Genomic DNA, 20,566 nt, shown 5'->3' with positions numbered 1-20,566 from the left:
GACAGGGGGTAGAGGTGTGGGGGGAGGCTCACGGGTGCAGGCTCCAGGCGGCATTTATCTTAGGCAGCTCCCGGAAGCAGTGGCATGTCCCTTCTCTGGCTCCTACACAGAGGTGCAGCCAGGCAGCTCTGCACACTGTCCCGTCTGCAGGCACTTCCTCTGCAGCTCCCATTGGCTGCAGTTCCTGGCCAATGGGAGATGCAGGGACAGCACTTGGGGCGGGGGTAGCGTGCAGAGTGGAGCCTCCAGGCTGCTACCAACATGTAGCCGGAGGGGGGGCCATGCCGCTGCTTCCGGGAGTCGCGTGGAGCGGCCCCCTGACCCTGCTCCCTGGCTGGAGCGCCAGAGGGGGCAAGCCCCAGACCCTGCTCCCCAGCAGGAGCTCGAGGGCCAAATTAAAATGGCTGGTGGGCCGGATCTGGCCTGTGTGCTGTAGTTTGCCCATCCCTGGTCTAACTGATCACCATATTTAGGATTGGGAAGGAATTTGTCCCCATGTCAGATTGGCAGAGACCCTTTTAATTTTAATTTAAATCATCACAGGTTATGGATCTATTGCAGGAGTTGGTGGATGAGATTCTGTGGCTTGCAATGTGCAGATCAGACTAGATGATCATAATGGTCCCTTCTGGCCTTAAATTCTGTGAGCCTAATAGGGATGGGCAAAATTGATTTTTTTGGTTCATTTACCATTTTGAAAAGTCAGGGGGGAAAAACTGTTCCGGGTTGGACCAAAAATGCAACTTTTTGTCATTTTTGGCTCATTGAAAAGTTGAACAAAAATTGTTTGGGGTTCAAATGAACCATTTCATTTAAATTTTGATCTCTTTAAAATGTTTTGGGATTTTTGAAATTAAAATTGAAACATTTTATTTAGAAAACATCAAGACAAAGCCCTTTGTTTTTTTGCTTGGATTTTTTTCTTAATGAGCCATTTGGCAAAAATCTACACAAATTTGTGGAACGTTTTGGTGTCGCCAATTCTGCAGTTTCAGCCAAAAAATTTCAAGCAGCTCTAGTGCGTAATTCCTTTGGATGCTTTTGATAATTCAACCCTGACGGTAGACAGTGCTAGATAATGCGTGTGTGTGTGTGTGTGTGTGCGCCAAAGCGGGGAAAGTGGCGCGCCCAATTTCCTCACACAGCTATGTACACATCAGCCCAGGGTTTCAGCCACACGCATGGCCCGGTGAGTCCCAGCTGTCTCCAGCCCTGTGTGTAGTGGGAATTCCTGGGCCAAACCCACCCTGGCGCCGTCTAATGTGCAGGGACCAACGGAGCTTCTAGGTCAGCTCGCATGACGTTAGAAGCGTGGCTAGAAGAGAAAACATGTCCAGGTGTGAGCTGGGATGGACGCCCTGGCTGCCTCTTTGTAACAGAGTCCCTCTGTATGTCCTCTGTACGCCGCCTAGACCACTCTGCTCCCCATGCCCTACCCAGCTTGCCCCAAGAAGGGGAGGCAAAGATTCTGGCACTGCTTCCCTGCCCATCCCCAGGACTCTGCACCAGTTCGATCCAGTCTGGGAAGTAGAAGATCCCAGTTCCCTGAATAGGTGGTGCTGGCTGGCCTGGCTCTGCCCTCTCCCCCCGTTTCTGAACTCCCAGGTGCCATGTTCTTCCGCCCCCAGTCATCCCCACACCCAACCCCCGTGACCAGCTGCCCCCTTAGCACTGGTGCCATCTTGCTCCCCACCCTCCTCCCTCACCCCAAGTCTCTCGTTTTCTATGGGGAGCTGCTGAGAGCGGCCACTTCCTGCACTCCTCAAATCCCACAGCCCAGCCCCACTGACACATAGACGGGGTAGCTCCACCCCTGGTGGGAGGGGCCTGGCTGGGAATGGGAAGGGAAACTCCACCCACAAGGGAGTGGGGCTTAGTTTATGGACAGGCCCAGGCCCTGCTAGGTTGTGGGTGGGGGGCTATAGGGCTGAAGGGGCAGCAGCCTATACTATAAGGTGGATAGAAAGCTGGCTAGATCGTCAGGCTCAACGGGTAGTGATCAATGGCTCCATGTCTAGTTGGCAGCCGGTATCAAACGGAGTGCTCCAAGGGTCGGTCCTGGGGCTGGTCTTGTTCAATATCTTCATTAATGATCTGGAGGATGGTGTGGACTGCACCCTCAGCAAGTTTGCAGATGACACTAAACTGGGAAGAGAGGTAGATATGTTGGAGGGTAGGGATAGGATACAGAGGGCCCTAAACAAATTAGAGGATTGGGCCAAAAGAAATCTGATGAGGTTCAACAAGGACAAGTGCAGAGTCCGGCACTTAGGACAGAAGAATCCCATGCACCGCTACAGGCTGGGGACCGACTGGCTAGGCAGCAGTTCTGCAGAAAAGGACCTAGGGGTTACAGTGGATGAGAAGCTGGATATAAGTCAACAGTGTGCCCTTGTTGCCAAGGCTAATGGCATTTTGGGCTGTATGTGTAGGGGCATTGCCAGCAGATCGAGGAACGTGATCGTTCCCCTCTATTCAACATTGGTGAGGCCTCATCTGGAGTACTGTGTCATTTTGGGCCCCACACTACAAGAAGGATGTGAAAAAATTGGAAAGCGTCCAGCAAAGGGCAACAAAAATTATTAGGGGGCTGGAACACATGACTTATGAGGAGAGGCTGAGGGAACTGGGATTGGTTAGTCTGCGGAAGAGAAGAATGAGGGGGGATTTGATAGCTGATTTCAACTACCTGAAGGGGGGGCTCCAAAGAGGATGGATCTAGACTGATCTCAGTGGTAGCAGAACAAGGAGCAATGGTCTCAAGTTGCAGTGGGGGGAGGTTTAGGTTGGATGTTAGGAAAAACTTTTTCACTAGGAGGGTGGTGAAGCACTGGAATGGGTTCCCTAGGCAGGTGGTGGAATCTCCTTCCTTAAAGGTTTTTAAGGTCAGGCTTGACAGGCTGAGATGATTAAGTTGGGGTTGGTCCTGCTTTGAGCAGAGGATTGGACTAAATACCTGCTGAGGTCCCTTCCAACCCTGATATTCTATGATTCTATGACCCCCTTCCAAAGCTGAGCCTTTTCACTTCCTACAGAATGGGGGAGGACAGTGCTGTTTGTGACATTTGCTGAGAGACCAGGCTCTGATTGGCTGCCCTTCCCCAGCGAGGCAGAATCATGGGGGAAAAGGCAGGCAATAAGATGGGGGGAGCAGGGGGAGACACACGTGTGGTTTTCCCATTTCTCTGCAGAAGTGTGTGAAAACCCAGAGTCAACAGGGAACAAGCCATCTGGTTGGCTGGTCTGGGTATGACCGTGCCTCTGTTTCCCCCTTAGTATAACTGGGATAACACCCTCCTCACTGCCACATTCTGGTGGTATATGTTTACATTGTAGGAGGGTGGGATGAGCGACTGGAGATATATATATATATATCTCACACTCAAAAGCTATCTTAAAAGAACAGTAAGGTTGCTAAGTCACGTAGTCAAAACTTAGGACATGCCACAGTTAAGGTGGCCCTATAAAAACTTAATTCAGCCCTCTTTTGTATATGCATTATTGTGATACAGTCTTTTATTCTCCACTCTGGCAGAGGAGAGGCATCTGGTCGGTTAGAGCAGAGGGGCTGGGAGCCAGGACTCCTGGGTTCTACCCCTGGCTCTGGGAGGAGAGTGCGGTGTAGTGGTTAGAGCAGGGTGGGCTGGGAGCCAGAACTCCTTGGTTTTATCCCTGGCTCTGGGAGGAGTAGAGTCTAGTGGTTAGAGTAGAGTGGTGGTGGCTAGGAGTCAGGACTCCCAGTTTCTGTCTCTGAGGGAGGAGTGGTGTCTAGTGATTACAGCAGGGGGAGTTAGGAGTCAGGATGCCTGGGTTCTAGTCCTGGCTCTGGGACAGAAGTGGGCTGTAGCAGTTAGAATGGGAGGGGTTGGGGTTCTGTTTCACTTCATTGCTGTGCCTCAGTTTCCCGCTCTGTAAAACTGGGATGATACTACTTACCCTCCTTGTTGCAGCATTCTGAAGGTAGATACATTTACATTATAGGCCTGGCTGGTGGCACCATCTATGGTTAAGGTTTCCCAACAAAGCCCTATTTTCAGTTGCTTTTAACTTTGCCAAACGTCAGCTGTTCAGGCTGAAATTTCCCATGCTGGGCCTCTGCCTCAGGTTGTTTTGTTTTTGAAAGTTACCCTGAGGCACAACAACTAAAACAGTTTAGACTTTTCTGAGAATGAAATTGAGGAACAATACCTTGTTTTGCCCATGTTAAAAAAAAATCTTTCCACAGTCTCTTTGAGAAGTTCTAGCACCTCCATGTTTTGGAGTAAGGACTTAAAATTTAATGAGACAGTCACCCTGAGGTCAGGGAGGTGCCTTTTGCCACCACTGAAAAAACCTAACTTTGAGCAAATTATGAGCGTCTTAAAAATCTCAGTTCACGCATGCTCAGTAGAGACTTTGAGTTTTACAACTAAATTCTACAAAAATTCCATCCCCACTGAGCATGCTCCAGCCCCTCCTCATGCCCCTACATGTGACCAGACTGCATATGCACCAACCCCATGGAGCAAATAAGCATGCTCCAGCCCAAGGCCTTATACAATGGCACTAATACTTCCCAGCTGCACACAGTCCATCAGATTTATGTGCATGATCCATCAGTATAAGTAGTGGAATGTCAAGTTGGAGATGGTATTATCTCAATGTATAGCATTTATGAGCTCATTCCTGGCATTGGGTCCAGTTCAGAGGTCCACACTTAAAAAAGAGATGCTGACAACTTGAAAAGGGTTCAGAAAAGAGCTACAAGAGAAAAGATGGGAAGGAAATGTTTACTGCCCTGCAAAACTTGTCAAGATTTAAAAAAATGTCCCATTCTGCACTGTGACAAAACAAGACCTCTCAAAATTTTTCATTGAGATAAAGCTCCCCCCTAGAATATCCAGTAGCCTGGGAGTTAAGACACTTGCCTGAAAAATAGAATCATCATAGAATCATAGAATATCTGTGTTGGAAGGGACCTCAGGAGGTCATCTAGTCCAACCCCCCGCTCAAAGCAGGACCAATCCCCAACTAAATCATCCCAGCCCGGGCTTGGTCAACCCTGACCTTAAAAACTTTGAAGGAAGGAGATTCCACCACCTCCCTAGGTAATGCATTCCAGTGTTTCACCACCCTCCTAGTGAAAAAGTTTTTCCTAATATCCAACCTAAACCTCCCACACTGCAACTTGAGACCATTGCTCCTTGAGAACAGTTTAGATCCATCCTCTTTGGAACCCCCTTTCAGGTAGTTGAAAGCAGCTATCAAATCCCCCCTCATTCTTCTCTTCCGCAAACTAAACAATCCCAGTTCCCTCAGCCTCTCCTCATAATTCATGTGTTCCAGTCCCCTAATTATTTTTGTTGCCCTCCACTGGACTCTTTCCAATTTTTCCACATCCTTCTTGTAGTGTGGGGCCCAAAACTGGACACAGTACTCCAGACGAGGCCTCATCAATGTCGAATAGAGGGGAACGATCATGTCCCTCGATCTGCTGGCAATCCCCCTACTTATACATCCCAAAATGCCATTGGCCTTCTTGGCAACAAGGGCACACTGTTGACTCATATCCAGCTTCTCATCCACTGTAACCCCTAGATCCTTTTCTGCAGAACTGCTGCTTAGCCAGTCGGTCTCCAGTCTGTAGCGGTGCATGGGATTCTTCCTTCCTAAGTGCAGAACTCTGCACTAGTCCTTGTTGAACCTCATCAGATTTCTTTTGGCCCAATCCTCTAATTTGTCTAGGGCCCTCTGTATCCTATCCCTACCCTCCAGCATAACTACCTCTCCTCCCAGTTTAGTGTCATCTGCAAACTTGCTGAGGCTGCAGTCCACACCATCCTCCAGATCATTAATGGAGATATTGAACAAAACCTGCCCGAGGACTGACCCTTGGGGCACTCCACTTGATACCAGCTGCCAACTAGACTTGGAGCCATTGATGACCTACGTTCAGTCTCTGCTCTGTCATTCTCCAACATCCCTCCCCACCAGGCTCTTGGCTATTCTGGGGTGGATCTTTTACTGGTTTTGGCCAAAAATTTCATCCTGGACCTGAAAAAACTATCTCATAAAAAAATGTGTTGTTACTTGTTTGTTCCCATGAAAAGTTCTGGTTTTGACCAGTTGGCATTTTCTGAAGAAAACCTGTTTTGTCATAAAGTTCGTAACCAGTTCTGCCCAAGAATGATCCACAGTCAAGAAATCCCACCCTAGAGCAAGAGACTAAAGGAGCTGTATCTATCTCTCTTATCCAACAAAGGCTAAAAGGTGACTTAATCATGGTTTGTAAGGACCTCCTCTAGGTGGAGGAGATTTCTGACCAGAGGGGGCTCTTTTATCCAATAGAAAAAGGCAGAATGAGATCCAGGGCTTGGAACCTGAAGCAAGACAAATTTAGGCTAGAAATAAGGCACACATTTTAACTGTTGCAATAGCTAACCTAGGGGTGGGACAGACTGTCCTTTATTGTCAGTCTTTGGGTCATGACTGGAACTCTTTTTAAAAGTTATGCTATCGCTCTAACAAGAAGTTATGGGATTGATGGGAAAATGACTGGGTAAGATTCTCTGGCCAGTTCTAGCCAGGTCAGACTAGATAATGGTCCCTTCTGACCCTAGAATCTATGAATCTTACTTATGTGTACACATGCTTATGTACACAGAGTGTATCTATTTTACAAGCGTATACCCATTATTCTTTTGCACACATGGCCCATCAAGCTTATGTGTACGGCATATAACTTTTAGATGCATGAGCATATAATTTATCTGTGCAGCACTTCACGTTTATCCACTGGTTCATAAAAGTTCAATTATGATGAAAAATGGGTAAAAGTAATCAGAAATCCATCCCCCCGAATTTATTTGTTACCCCAAATCTATTCAAGATAAACCTCACTCGTAAATTTTGCATGGATAGACGACTTGTTTAAAAGATGTGTCAACAAAGAAAGATTCCAAGGACAGCTTTTAGCAAGAGTACAATTTCAAAGGCTTTTGATTAGAAATACACTGTACATAGAGAAATCAAACAAAAACGTTACAGAAAATTCAAACTACACTAAAAGAACTTTATATTTCCACAATCAAACCCTCAAAAAGTTAGGAAATGCCAGTATTAAGGTTGCCTGTGTTATCTTAATTCAGGCCCTTTATGTATATGCATTAGGATCTTTATTTCCATGATAACAGAGAATTTATACCCGGTCTCATTCAGTGACCAGATTGGACCTGCTCAGGGATGAATCAGGGTTGTGTAGTGATAAAGGCTCTTGTCTGTAGCACCCCTGGCCTTATTGATGGCAGAAGTTGGAAGGTGTGCACTATTTGAAAGGTGTCCTTAGGCCTTATACAATGGCATTGGGAATACAATACAATATAAGACATTGGGAAGACTTCATCTGGAATACTGTGTCCAATTCTGGTTACCCCTTCTCAGGAAAGATCAGTTAGAACTGGAACAGGTGCAGAAGATGGGTGCGAGGATGATCGGGGGAATGCAGCCTTATAAGCGGAGACTGAAAGAGCTTGGTTTCCTTAGCTTAAAACACAGGATGAGAGGGGATATGATTGCCCTCTGTAGATGCATCAAGGACTAAACATCAGGGAGGGGGAGAAGCTATTGAAGCTAAAGGACAATGTTGGCACCGGAACAAATGGGAATAAAATGGACATGAACAAATTTAGGCTGGAAATTAGCAGAAGATTTCTAGGGGAGTGACGTTTTGGAAGGAATGAGGGCAAACAACCTAACTAGTGTTAGATGGAGCTTAATACATTTATGACCGGAATTATAGGACATGGTGGCCTGTGATAGCAGGGACTGGACTCAGTGACCCAGGAGGTCCTGTCCAGTCCTGCGCCCCTAGTCATGATGGACTGTGGGCAAATAAGCTTGAGGGACTATGTGAACATATAAGATTTCTCTGTCAGGGTCTATGCTATTCCATCTAATTTTATCCTACAATGGGAAAGAAGTTTGTTGATGTGCTATTGCTGATGAATAAAAGAATCTGTCATCAGGGGCTCTTCTACTAAAATTAAATTTTAATTTAAATGAAAAATCACAAACACATTTTGTTTCAAAAAATGTCGGAATTTTTTTCAAAGAAAAAAATTCAAAAAAATTTATTTCATTTCAAAAGCAATTTTTTTTCTTTTTTGTTCTTTTACTCCTCCCTTTTTTCCAGTAGAAAAGGAACAGAAAGGGGTGAAATAACCAAATGGGAAAAAATTGCCTCCAAACAAAATAACCTTTTAAAACATTTTTCAGTTAGGTTAGTTTCAAACATTTTTTCCCAAACTGCCCAAACAATTATGACCAAGGCAAAAATTGTCCATGGAAATTCTTAGTTTGATCAAAAAGACATTTACGATTAAACAGGTTGGCTCTATTCTCCCTTTTACTCCCTTCATAGATCAATTCCAAACTTTTGCCCAGCCTCTGACCCATTAATAAAAACCTAGGAAATTAAGTCACAGAAAACTTTATTGTAAAGCAATTAGAGTTGATGATACCAGCCCAGTTAAACCATCAGATGTATGCAGAGCTGATGCCATGATGTATTAGAAAGAGCAGGTCACTTACCAGCCAGAGAAGCATCTTGCCTTTGTGTCTCAGTCACTGTGGACAGAATCAAAAAAAGACGGAGAAGCCACATTGAATGCCCATCTACTACAACCTGCTACTCCCAGGACAGAATTGTCCCTACACTCTGCTAGTACCCAGGGTTTATACAACCAGCCCAACTCTGTATCCCAACTACAAGCAGTCATTGCTAGGCACTGACTGAACAAGCTGCATCTGCAGAGCCACTCACCATCCTAAAAAATCCTTGGCCTTCCAGGCATCGATGACCTCGGCGATGTTCCCCACAATTTGCCCGCTGGGCAGCCGCAGGTCGTCAGAGATGTCGCCATTGAAGTTCCCACAGGGTGCGCACAGCTTGTTAGCCAGGCTCTCGCCCACCCTCAGCATCACCTCCCCACTGGGGCTGAACAGAACTTGCATCCCTGAGGCCTGGACCACGGCCACGCTGCCCTCAGACTCCATCACAGATGCAGCATCAGAGACTTTTGCCGGGAGCTGCACTGAGCGCCCATTCACCTGGAAAGCACAGATGGGGAGGTCACGGGAGAGCTGGGGAATGTGGGGGTGAGTGAGATGGAGCAGCAGGGACTGAGCTAGAGTCCATGGACCATGTTACAAGTCAATGGGGTCTAGGATAAGATTGACTTGATGCAGCTGCAGGGGGACTCCTGGGCTCTATTCTGGGTTCTGGGAGGGTGGTTAGAGCAAGGAGAGCTTGTAGTTAGGACTCCTGGGTTCTATTCCCAACTGCTCAGCCAACTCCCTATTTGACCTTAGGCAAGACAATTGATCAGTTTATGCCTAAGTTTCTGGGGATACTAAGGCCTGTCCCATTCAATGGTCAAAGCAGATTGAAACCATAGTGGGAGATCTCCTTGCACTCACCAAGAGCAGTAGGGAAGGGTACTTTCTACCAGAGCTCGAGCGATATAGGGCCCTGTCCTTTTCTTTCAGCAGACATAGGGGATCTCTATTTTCTAGAACTGAGAGGGAAATTGTTTTCCCATCCCATGAAAATAATTGAGATTTTTGACATTTTTTGCCATCCTGAAATGGGAAGTAAAGTCAAAATGTTGAAAAAACTCCTGATAATCTGAAATTTGTTTTGAATCAGATCAACTGAAATGTTTCATTTCCATAATTTTGAAATGATTCATTTTGATTTTGATTTTTTAAATTTTTTCCTTTTTTTGTTTTTATAAATTAACAAACGTTTCTAAATGAGAAGTTGTTTTGAACTGAAAACTGAAACTTGTCATTTAGAAAAGGTCAAAATGGGACATTTCAACAATTTATTTACAAATTTTTCAACAGTTTTTTGAACTGGGAGATTTATTGAAATTGACCCTCCCAAACAGATTCGGTTTTTGACAAACTGATATTTCCTGATTGAAAAAAAAGTTTTGTTGGAAAATTCCCAACAAGCTCTGGTATTTTTCCCCTCCTGCCCCTTACTTTAGTCCCAGGTAGGAGTTATGGGGATTAATTCACTAATATTTATCAAGGCCTTGGAGACACTAGATCAGAGTGAAGAATTTTTCACTTGTGCTCCAACTGATGTAGAAAGATTTGCCCCCTTGGCTTAGCATATTCCAACCCGGCCCCCTCTTACCCAGGTCTCCATGTTATTGTTCACAGTGATAAGAGCGTCTCGGAAAAAAACGAAGATGGCCGCACCAGCTGGTATTCCGTCATTAGTGCATTCGCTGATGTCTACAACCACCTTGAACCATGCAGGGGAGCTCTCGTCACAGAGTGAGGCCACTTTGTACATCCCACTGTAGAGAAGTTTCCCCTTGGCACCATCAAAGGTGGTGAGGTAAGCACCCGGAGCGACTATGCACCGGCCTTCCTGCTTCACGCATCCATGCATCCCATTCCTGAGCACACAGATCTCTCCAATAGGGCAGCTGTTTTTCTCACAGATGAGCCCACCTGATGGGTGGCAAGTGCATTTCTCTAAGCAGTCACTGGAGATGACACTCTCCCTGGACTGAGGGAAATTCAAAAATAAACGACTTTCTAAAACTTTCTGTTAAGTCAGATATTAGCCTCCAAAGATCATCAGCAACAGTGTCAGAACACCTAGGGAAACTCTCACCAAGAGGAGACTAAAGACCAGATGGGGAAAGACAAAGGATGATGATAATGACCACATAAAGAACAAAAAGACAAAGGCAATGACTCAAGAAACAAGGAGAAGATAAAGGACAATGGTGATGATCAAAGAAACACGGAAACTTCAAAGGATGATGGTGTCAACCAAAGCGGATACCAATCAAAGAAAGAAGGAAAAGAGAAAGGATGACTGTGAAGATCAAGGAAACAGGCAATTAAAGGATGATAGTGAATCCCACAGAAAGAAGGAAAAGATAAAGGGTGTCAGTGGTGACCCAAGAAAGAAGGCAAAGACAATAGACAATGTTCATGACCCAAGAAACAAGAACAATATTTTGTATTTATTATGGTAGTGCCTAGGGGCCAGTCAAGAATGAGGCCTCTTTGTGCCAGACACTGTACAAACATACAGTGAAAGACCCCACACCCCAAAGAGCTTAACATTTAAATAGACAAGGCAGGCAAAGTAAAGGATAACATATAAAGGATAAGCATGATGACCAAAGAAAGAATGAAAAGATAACAACAGAAGAAGGTGATGACCAATCACAGTCAAGAACGAGGGCAACAATGACAGATCATGATGACGGGCCATGGAAATGACATCTGAACAGAATGAAAACCGTAAATGAAAATCAAAGACCAGGAAATGAAGATAGAAAAATGAAACCTGGGTCTGTCCTACTAATGGACTCTGTTCTCTCTTGGTGGAGTCAACTAGAAACTCTTACAAAACTCATATACTTCTTACCAATTCTGCCCTGTTATTCTAAGGCTCTGAAGGCACCAACTGCACAGAACAGCCAGGACCCACCTTGATGTAGCGTCCATCGTGTATGCAGCCACACCTGTCCATGGACACGCACGCCTCCCCATCGAACATGTAGCCAGTGTTGCACTGGCAGCCTTCGAAGCATTTCCAGGTGCACTGAGCAGGGGCGGACAAGCCAGCACAGGTGAAATCACAGGACTTGGTGCACAGTTCATAGTGGCTGTTGAGCGGGCAGGCAAGGGCTGGAGAGAGATAAGCAAGAGAGAAAGAGGATGGAGAGAAGGTTTAAAAATAATTTCCACTGGAGACATAGTTACACTGTCTAGCACAGTGCCACCTAGCTCAGAGCTGGGTGCTGTCATGGGTTAACTCAGTGGTGGGATCACCTCAGGTATGGCTTAACCATAGCATTTACTGCAGTGCGGTGTCCCAGAGCACCAGACACTGGAGTCAAAGCCAGAGGACAGTGTGTCCTGCATTGGTTCACCAATGTTCCTCCAATCCTGACCCAAAGACCCATGGAAATCTGACCCAAAGGTGGTCTGGCTGGACAAAACCAATAAAAAAAAAAGGTTCATAAATTGCAATCAGCCACGCTGCAGATGGCATGGCTACAGAGGGGCCACAAACACTCTAAGATATAATAAACCTGAGCTCTAAGTTGCCATCAGGAAAAAAAAATCCTCTGGGGGCTAATGGGCTTGAAACGAAGCCAAAGGAAAGACCAGGGCTGTAGGTTGCTCTATAAACTCACGGCAAAAGGAGGCCGTTCTCCAGGCTCTGATCTTGGCCCCGGTTGTCTGGCATGCAGCCGCGTAGGCCTGGAGGCTCTGGCAGAGGGTCTCTCCCGTCCCGTTGGTAGCACACATGTCATGGAGACAGTGGTTGAAGTACTTGGCCGGGGTGACCTGCGAGTGACAGTCTCTGAAGGGACCTGAGGTAGCTCTGATTAGCCCACAGGAGCTTTCAGACTGGTACGCTGCTGTCTGGGCCCCATCACAGATGGGGCATTTCTCACCGCAGCCATTGGAGCACATCGCACCATCAACAGGCACCTTCCAGGAGGCGACAAACTCGCTCAAACTTTGGGTGCTCTTTCCATTGGGCAGCAGGAAGTCATCGTTTTTGTCACCATTGAAATTGCCAGCTAGACCACACATGTGTCCCTTGTAGGTGCTGGGGACGGACACTAGGAGGTAGGAGGCAGTGTCATAAAAGACTTGGAGGCCAGAGGCAGACTGGACAATGATGTTGTTCCCTTCCTGGTTGATCTGAATTTTCCCTTCATCTGTAGTCAGTGGGAGGGTGTAGAGCTCCCCACCCACCTGTGCCAATGAGAGGGAAATTCACCCGTCAGCAGCGGTTTCCTGGTTACACACGCACACGCATACACACACACATCAGGATCAGAAATGGTGTGAGTCACTCACTTGGCTTCACTGAGACTAATCTCAAGCAGGGACTTACCGCCACCTTCCACTTCCTCCCCCTCTCCAGGGAGATGGTGTAACCATGCACGGAGACTACCACCGCCCTTGTCCAAGCCACGCGGCCAGCGCTCTCATTCTCAACCACCACGGAGAATTCCACCAGTCGCGGGTCATTGCTGCAGACCTTGGCTAAGGTGTAAGTGCAGGAGCCCTGGATGTCAAAGGCCCGTCCATCAAAGGAGACGTAGTGAGGGTCACCGGAGACTACACAGGTTCCATACTCCATGGGGTGGCAGCCCAGGACTCCACTCTCCACCCTGCACTCCTCACTGGCTCCGCAGGAGGCTGCCTGGCACTCTATGACCCCGTTGTCTTGGCACCGGCACCGCTCCTGGCAGGAGGCGCTGGGGTAGAACTCTTCTCCCTTCTGGTAGTACCTGCCCTGGTGCACACAGCCGCATTGCGTGATGGAGATGCACCGGTCTCCGCTGAAGATGAATCCGGCGTTGCAGAAACATCCCTCCACACAGGGCTCTTCACATCTGTCCGGAGCCGAGGGACTGTGGCAGGTGGCAGGACAGCTGCTCCCACAGAACTCATAGTGAGAGTTCCGGGGACAGGTGAGGCCTGCAGGAAACATTGGATTGAGCATGCAGATCTCTGTTAATACCAAGAAGTCTTGGAAAAGAAGTGGTGACTACTGCTCTGGGAGGGAAGTGGGGTCTAGTGGGTTAGAGCAGGGGGGCTGGGAGTCACACTGCCTGGGTTCTATCCCCAGCTTTGGGAGTGGAGCAGAGTCTAATGGTTAGAGCAGTGTGCAGTCAACAACAACAATAATAATAATAAAAGGAGTACTTGTGGCACCTTAGAGACTAACAAATTTATTTGAGCATAAGCTTTCGTGAGCTAGAGCTCACCAGGAAAGCTTATGCTCAAATAAATTTGTTAATCTAGCTTATGCTCAAATAAATTTGTTAGTCTCTAAGGTGCCACAAGTACTCCTTTTCTTTTTGCGAATACAGACTAACACGGCTGCTACTCTGAAACCTGTCAATAATAATAATATCAGTTTCTAGACAAAACTTGTTAAATGGTGCTAAGGCTGAGAATCTATATCAGTAATTTAAGGTAAAATACATTACAGGGATGTTGCAATTATCCTACCACCAGGCATTGTAAACCCAGGAAACTGAGAGTTAAAGTTAAACTGAAAAGCAACCCAAAGATGCGGAGGCATGGAAATGAACAATTAGAACAACCAAAGTGCTTTAACTCTCCTCTGTCATGACACCATGAAATCACCATATGACTAGCAAGTTATTGTCGTGTGGCTGTGGTTCTCTATTAGATTTATTTGATTTTTGAAGATACAGTCAATGTTTTCTCTAATGCCAGGCAGAAAACAATTTTATCCCTCCCACAAGAGTATGAGATTCTGAATTTTGGCCTTTTTTGAAATGGTGCAAAAAGCAGAAATTTTTAGCATTTTCATAGTGCAATAATCTGAAACCAGTTCTGATGCGATCACTCAAAAGATTCTGCTTTGACCATTTCAAAATGTTTCATTTAGATTTTGACCTTTTTTAAAAAATAAACATTTTTTATTATAAGTGAACTAAGATTTCAGAACAAAAAGTCATTTTGACTCAAGAAACTAAAAGTTTTGATTTCAAAAATGTTAAAACAAGATGTTTTGACACTTTCAACACTCTGCTTCTTTTCTTTTTCTCAAATAGTTTTGGTTTTGACAAACTGACATTTTCCAACAAATAAATATTTTTTGGGGAAAATTCCTGACTAGTTCCATTTTTAACCCCTTCTCTTGATGTTGTGGGGTGAAGGACTGTCAGGCATGAGATTTTGTTTTTATTGGACTTGTGTTAGCTCAAAATTGCTGGAAGTTTTGATTTAGCAAGAAGGTCAAACTGACCATATTAGCAAGAGAGATCAAAGCACTGGACATATCTGAGAATTAAGAGACTTTCTTTAGAGTAGGTTAACATTGTTAATTCAAAACTTGTTTTGGATGAAACAATGTTGTTGTTTTTCTCAAAACCAAAAGCTTTCACAAAAAGCTTTCAGGTTTTTAAAATTCTCAAATTTTTCATTAAAATTGAAAATGTTGAAAAAGTTGACAATTCAAACAGTCAGATCTTTGATTTTCCTGTTTTGCCAGTGAGTGCAGTACAAGGAATAATGTCTAACTTGGTGTCTTTCCTCCCCCCCCACCCCCCATTTTTCTCATTTTTCCTTATTTCACTTTTCAAAACTTCCTCCACTTTGAAAAAAAGAGAAAAAATTAAACTCTTTGATTCTTGAGAAGTTTTGAAATTTTCAGAGTAATAAAGGGGAAAAAAAGAAAACAAGAAAAGTGGAGAAAAACAACCTGGATATAATTCATTTTATTGCACAGTGACTAAAATGCCAAAAGAAGATCAAGACACATGGAAAAATGAAATTTTAAAATGTCCAAAATTCTAATAAAAATCGCAAATAAAATTGGAAAAATGGAAAATTGTTACATTATGAGCCCTGCAAAATGCAAACAAACTTGAATATTTAGGGTTTTTTATTAAATGTCCCCACTTCCCCTGTTTTTTGAAAGGCTCTGCCTATGACACATGGGTGAGCAGTTCTGATTCCACCCAGCAGAGGGTGCTGGTGCATGTGCTCGCTGGCAAGTTCTTGATTGTATTAAACTTATATAGCAACATGTTCAGGAAGTGACACTTACTGCAGAATGAGGCTGATCTCCATTGCCCTATCCGGATGCTCCTGGCCTGGCAGGCCGTCACATAGGCACTGATTGCGCTGCACAGAGTGTCACGATGACCCTTGTAGTGGCAGGTGTCAAAGACACAATCATCAAAGAAGGGAGCTGGGTCGATGGCCCCGTGGCACTGCCTGAATGGCCCGTTCTCTCGGGTGAGGACCCCGCAGTACTGGTCTCCCTTGTAGGGTTGTTTCTGAGCCTCACTGCAGACTGAGCAATCCCCAGTGCAACTAGACGAGCACCCCGGGACATCACGAACCTTCCAGCTGTCGGCAAACTGAATCTCATCAGATGTCTGAGTTCCATTCTTCATGGTCAGATCGTCGCTGGGGTCCTGATTGGCATTGCCACAGAGGCCGCAGACGGCGTTGGCGTACGTATTGGGTATGATGACCCTGGCATAGCTGTACCAGTCAAAGCTTACTCTCAGATCGAAGTTGGTCTTGATGAAACCATGAACGCCACTGATGTAGGCCTTGAACTTGTGCTGGTGGGAGAAGGGCAGGTCCACAAAAACGCCATCCACCTGGAAAAGACATGACGTGGACAGTCAATGGTCTATTCATAGAATCACAGAATATCAGGGTTGGAAGGGACCTCAGGAGGTCATCTAGTCCAACACCCTGCTCAAAGCAGGACCAATCCCAAACTAAATCATCCCAGCCAGAGCTTTGTCAAGCCTGACCTTAAAAACTTCGAAGGAAGGAGATTCCACCACCTCCCTAGGTAATGCATTCCAGTGCTTCACCACCCTCCTAGTGAAAATGTTTTTCCTAACATCCAACCTAAACCTCCCCCACTGCAATTTGAGACCATTACTCTTTGTTCTGTCATCTGCTACCACTGAGAACAGTCTAGATCCATCCTCTTTGGAACCCCCTTTCAGGTAGTTGAAAGCAGCTATCAAATCCCCCCTCATTCTTCTCTTCCACAGACTAAATAATCCCAGTTCCCTCAACCTCTCCTCATAAATCATGTGCTCCACCCCCCTAATAAATCTTTAGATAGTTTATTATAGGATTGGCTACCTGGGGTAAGTGACAGGTCCTTTGGGAGTGGCTGTAGCCTGAATGTGAAGTAAGGATTTTTGGTGTAAGGAACCATCTATCACAAGGTAGCAGACAGACTGGACTACCCACGGGGACTGGCTGTGACTCTATGGTTAGGCTGTTGTAGTGTGTGAGGAGTTTACATTTGATATTTGGTGGGTGAAATCTAAGTACAGAAGTCACAACCATAGGCATCGACTTCGTGGGTGCTCCGGGGCTGGAGCACCCACAGGGAAAAATTGGTGGGTGCTCTGCACCCACCGGCACTCACTGCCCTGCCCTCCCACCCCAGTTAAACTCCGCCTCCACCTCCTCCCCTGAACATGCCACATCCCCACTTCTCCCCCTAGCTTGATGCCATCAGCACTTGATGCCACAAAACAGCTGTTTCATGACAGCAAGCGAAGGGAGGGAAGGGGGAGGAGGGGGAAGAAGCGGGGCCGGGTCGGGAATTTGGGGAAGGAGTCCAATAGGGGCAGGGAGGGGGCGCAGTTGGGGTGGGGACTTTGGGGAAGGGGTTGGAATGGGGACAGGGCAGGGGCGGGAGGAGGCGGGGCGGGGTGGAGTAGGGGCGAGGCTGGGGGCGAGGTGGGGATGAGCACCCACCAGTGCAGAGAAAAGTTGGCACCTATGCTCATAACCAGTTTGTGGTCTGTGCCCTGGTTCTTAGCAGTCTGCCTGAGGTTGGTATTCATGTTCTTGAGCCACTGCAGGACAGCTTGGTACCAGGTTCCGGATATTGATAGAAACAACAGAGAAATGGAGAGAGCTGAAACCTAGGTTCTCATTTGGGAAGTCTAATAGAAATAATAGGACTGTCTTCCTCTCGTGAACCCTCAAATAGGGTATAACAACTGAGGGCACCATTTGGGAACTCAGAGTTTGCTGAAACTACATGGCTAGCCTCTCCTCTACTCCAGGGTGTCATGGTGAAGACAAAGCATTTGGCTGATGGCACAAGGGCTGCAGAACTCAGGAGCTTGGACATTTGGATCAAACACTCGGGTAGATTCTCCTCTGAGTGTTAACAGCAGCGTTCAGAGGCTGAACCAAAAAAATACACCACAAATTCAGTTGGTTTTAAACCGCAACTGAATTTGTCCAGGTTTTCTCACCAAAATGAACCCCCCTGGCACGTTTGATCAGGTTGAACAAAACATTTGGAACATCATTTCAGAATTACACTTTGAAACAAGAGGTTGACTCAGATGGACCTCTCGAGGTCCCACTCAGCCCCCCTTTCAATGACTCTATGACATTGGCAGACAATGGCAGTGGGGCTGAGCAACCTGAAACAAAGGGGACCAAACGTGACAATAAAAAAGAAAGGAAGATGAAAAACAAAGTGGATCCAGTTTTCATGTCTAGTGCCCATCAAACATTTTTTCAAAAACCAAATCATTCCACCCCAAATGTAATCATTTTCATGAATTTCTTCCCACCGAAAATAGGTCATTTTTCAACCAAATATTTGTATGTGAAAATATTCAACTAGTTCAAACTCTGGTATGGGAAAATGGAAACCACCTGGGTTGTGTTTCCAGGATATAGACTAGACAGCAAAATTTCAGAAGCGATCCCAATAATACCTTTGCATCCCTACCTGCATCTTGCGTGGATGATCCTGGCTCATGCTGATGGTCACATCGTAGACCACTAAGGTCACTGTTTTGGTGAAGGACACGGCCTTACTGCCTCGGTTGTTATTCTCCACTGTGACGTTGAACGGGGTGAGTGTGGGGTCCTTGGAGCAGAGAGCCGCAAACTGGTAGATGCAGGTGCCTTGGAAATCATACTTCTTCCCATCGAAGGTGGTGTAGTGAGGGTCTCCAGTACCTATGCAGGTGGAGTAGGTAGTCGCCTTACATCGGTGGGCACCGTTCACAATGACGCATCTCTCATTGCTCTTGCAGCTGGTTTCCTGGCAAAGCACTGTGCCCAGGCTGGGATCACATCTGCACCGAGAGCGGCAGTTCTCATCAACCCAGAACTCCTCACTGGGTTTGTAGTATCGGCCATTGTAGTCACATCCGCAGCTCCCCACAGGGACGCACTGGCCAGTGCTGAGGACATAACCGTTGTCACACTGGCAGGTCTCCACACAGGGCTCCCGACAGGAGGAGGGGGCAGTTCGGTTGGAGCAGCTAGCTGGGCAGGCGTTCCCACAGGCCTCGTAGTGGCTGTTCTCAGGGCAGGGCAGGACTGTCATGGGGGCAGAGAGGGGGAGATTGCAGTGAACTAAATAACCTGCCTAGAGACAGTGAGAGCTACAGATAGATTTGTACATGTGAGCAGCAGCCAGTGCATTATCCACCTTGCAGGATGCTGTACGAGCCCACAGGGATGGGTCAAGGAATTAATTCCCATATGCAGACAATGAAAGGTCATGTACAATATTCACTGTTCTCTGCATATCTGCAGCCAAAGCTCCTGGCACTGGGAGTCAGGCAGATCTCAGCAGCTAAGAAGAAGCAGAGATTGGGTGTAAAAATAACTTAGTGCTGTAGGAAGCAGGGCAGGGGGCTCAGTAGAGGGACATGGTGCCACAGGAAATAATGGTGATGGGCTCACTGGGGGGCACTGAGCTACAGAGGGTGGAGTGGGGGTTCAGTAGGGGCACCGTGCAGCAGGGGACAGGGCAGGGGGTTCAGTAGGGGCACAGTGCTCCAGGGGGTGGGACATGAGTTCAGTAGGGGGCACCGTGCTCCAAGGGGCAGGGCAGCGGTTTCAGTAGGGGGCACCGTGCAGCAGGGGGCGGGACAGCGGGCTCAGTAGGGAGCACCGTGCTGCAGGGGGCAGGGCAGGGGGTTCAGTAGGGGGTGCCCTGCTGCAGGGGGCAGGGCAGAGGGTTCAGTAGGGGCACAGTGGTCCAGGGGGTGGGGCATGGGTTCAGTAGGGGGCATCATGCTCCAGGGGGCGGGGCAGGGGGTGCAGTAGGGAGCACCGTGCCGCAGGGGGCGGGGCAGGGGGTTCAGTAGGGGGCGCCCTGCTGCAGGGGGCGGGGCAGAGGGTTCAGTAGGGAGCGCCGTGCTGCAGGGGGCGGGGCAGGGGGTTCAGTAGGGGGTGCTGTGCTGCAGGGGGCGGGGCAGGGGGTTCAGTAGGAAGCACTGTGCAGCAGGGGGTGGGGCAGGGGGTTCAGTAGGGAGCATCATGCTGCAGGGGGCGGGGTAGGGGGTGCAGTAGGGGGCTCCATGCTGCAGGGAGCAGGGCAGGGGATTCAGTAGGGGGCGCCGTGCTGCAGGGGGGCGAGACAGGGTGTTCAGTAGGGGGTGCCGTGCGGCAGGGAGCAGGGTGGAAGCTCAGCAGCAGGCACTCTCCCCTCAATGTCAGTGCTGACCCCAATGCCCCAGGATCCTGCACATTCCCTCCCCACACTCACATCCCTCCCCATCCGCCCCATCAACAGGGGAAAATGACAGACTAGCCCTATTCCCTCCATATGAATAAGAAAAACAAGCTGCCATGCTCACCACAGCCAGAGGGCGTCCTCCAGTCATAGACAGTGACCGCGTGATCCCGGCAGGCATCCGCGTAGGCCTCCAGCGCCTGGCACAGGATGCTCTTGTCGCCCTCATTCAGACACACGTTGTAGACGCAGCTGTGGAAGAACTCGTCGGGGCTCACTCTGGGGTGACACTCTCTGAAGGGCCCTCCTGGCGCTTTGCTGATCCCCCCGCAGTGACTGTCCTCCCCGTAAAGCTGCCTCTTGTTCTCCTCACACGCCGGACATTTCCCCTGGCAGGAATCCCTGCAGGCGGGGTCTGAGTCCTCCACTCCAGCTACCAACCTCAGGCCGGACGGAAGAGGCTTGTGCCATGGGAGTTGTGCGGCGTCTTCGTCGGCACTGGCACCA

The 20,566-nt window shown here is 47.5% G+C and overlaps 1 protein-coding gene across 1 annotated transcript; it reads right to left on the bottom strand.

The window, feature by feature from the left end:
• Positions 1–589: 589 nt before the first annotated feature.
• Positions 590–20,563, bottom strand: LOC122457370 (IgGFc-binding protein-like). The gene is made up of 9 exons (XM_043501974.1): positions 20,184–20,563; positions 18,317–18,915; positions 15,626–16,190; positions 12,929–13,518; positions 12,216–12,786; positions 11,504–11,703; positions 10,184–10,564; positions 8,801–9,087; positions 590–1,315 (listed from the first exon to the last, which is right to left on the bottom strand). The coding sequence occupies exons 2-9, from the start codon at positions 18,344–18,346 to the stop codon at positions 1,258–1,260; spliced, it is 2,682 nt and encodes an 893-aa protein (XP_043357909.1). The 5' UTR covers positions 18,347–18,915; positions 20,184–20,563; the 3' UTR covers positions 590–1,257.
• Between the last annotated feature and the right edge of the window lie 3 nt (positions 20,564–20,566).

The sequence above is a fragment of the Dermochelys coriacea genome, chromosome 24 (genome assembly GCF_009764565.3).
Source record: "Dermochelys coriacea isolate rDerCor1 chromosome 24, rDerCor1.pri.v4, whole genome shotgun sequence".
NCBI lineage: Eukaryota > Metazoa > Chordata > Testudines > Dermochelyidae > Dermochelys > Dermochelys coriacea.
This window is presented reverse-complemented; position numbering and strand designations above follow the sequence as displayed.

What these genes read in the sequence shown, in the direction of transcription:
- LOC122457370 (XM_043501974.1), bottom strand. Translation starts at nt 18,346, where the DNA reads ATGAGCCAGGATCATCCACGCAAGATGCAG. An exon ending in ACGATGGACGCTACATCAAG is followed by an intron (nt 10,565 to 11,503) that starts GTGGGTCCTGGC and finishes AATTTCCCTCAG; the next exon opens with TCCAGGGAGAGTGTCATCTC. An exon ending in ACAATAACATGGAGACCTGG is followed by an intron (nt 9,088 to 10,183) that starts GTAAGAGGGGGC and finishes TGTGCTTTCCAG; the next exon opens with GTGAATGGGCGCTCAGTGCA.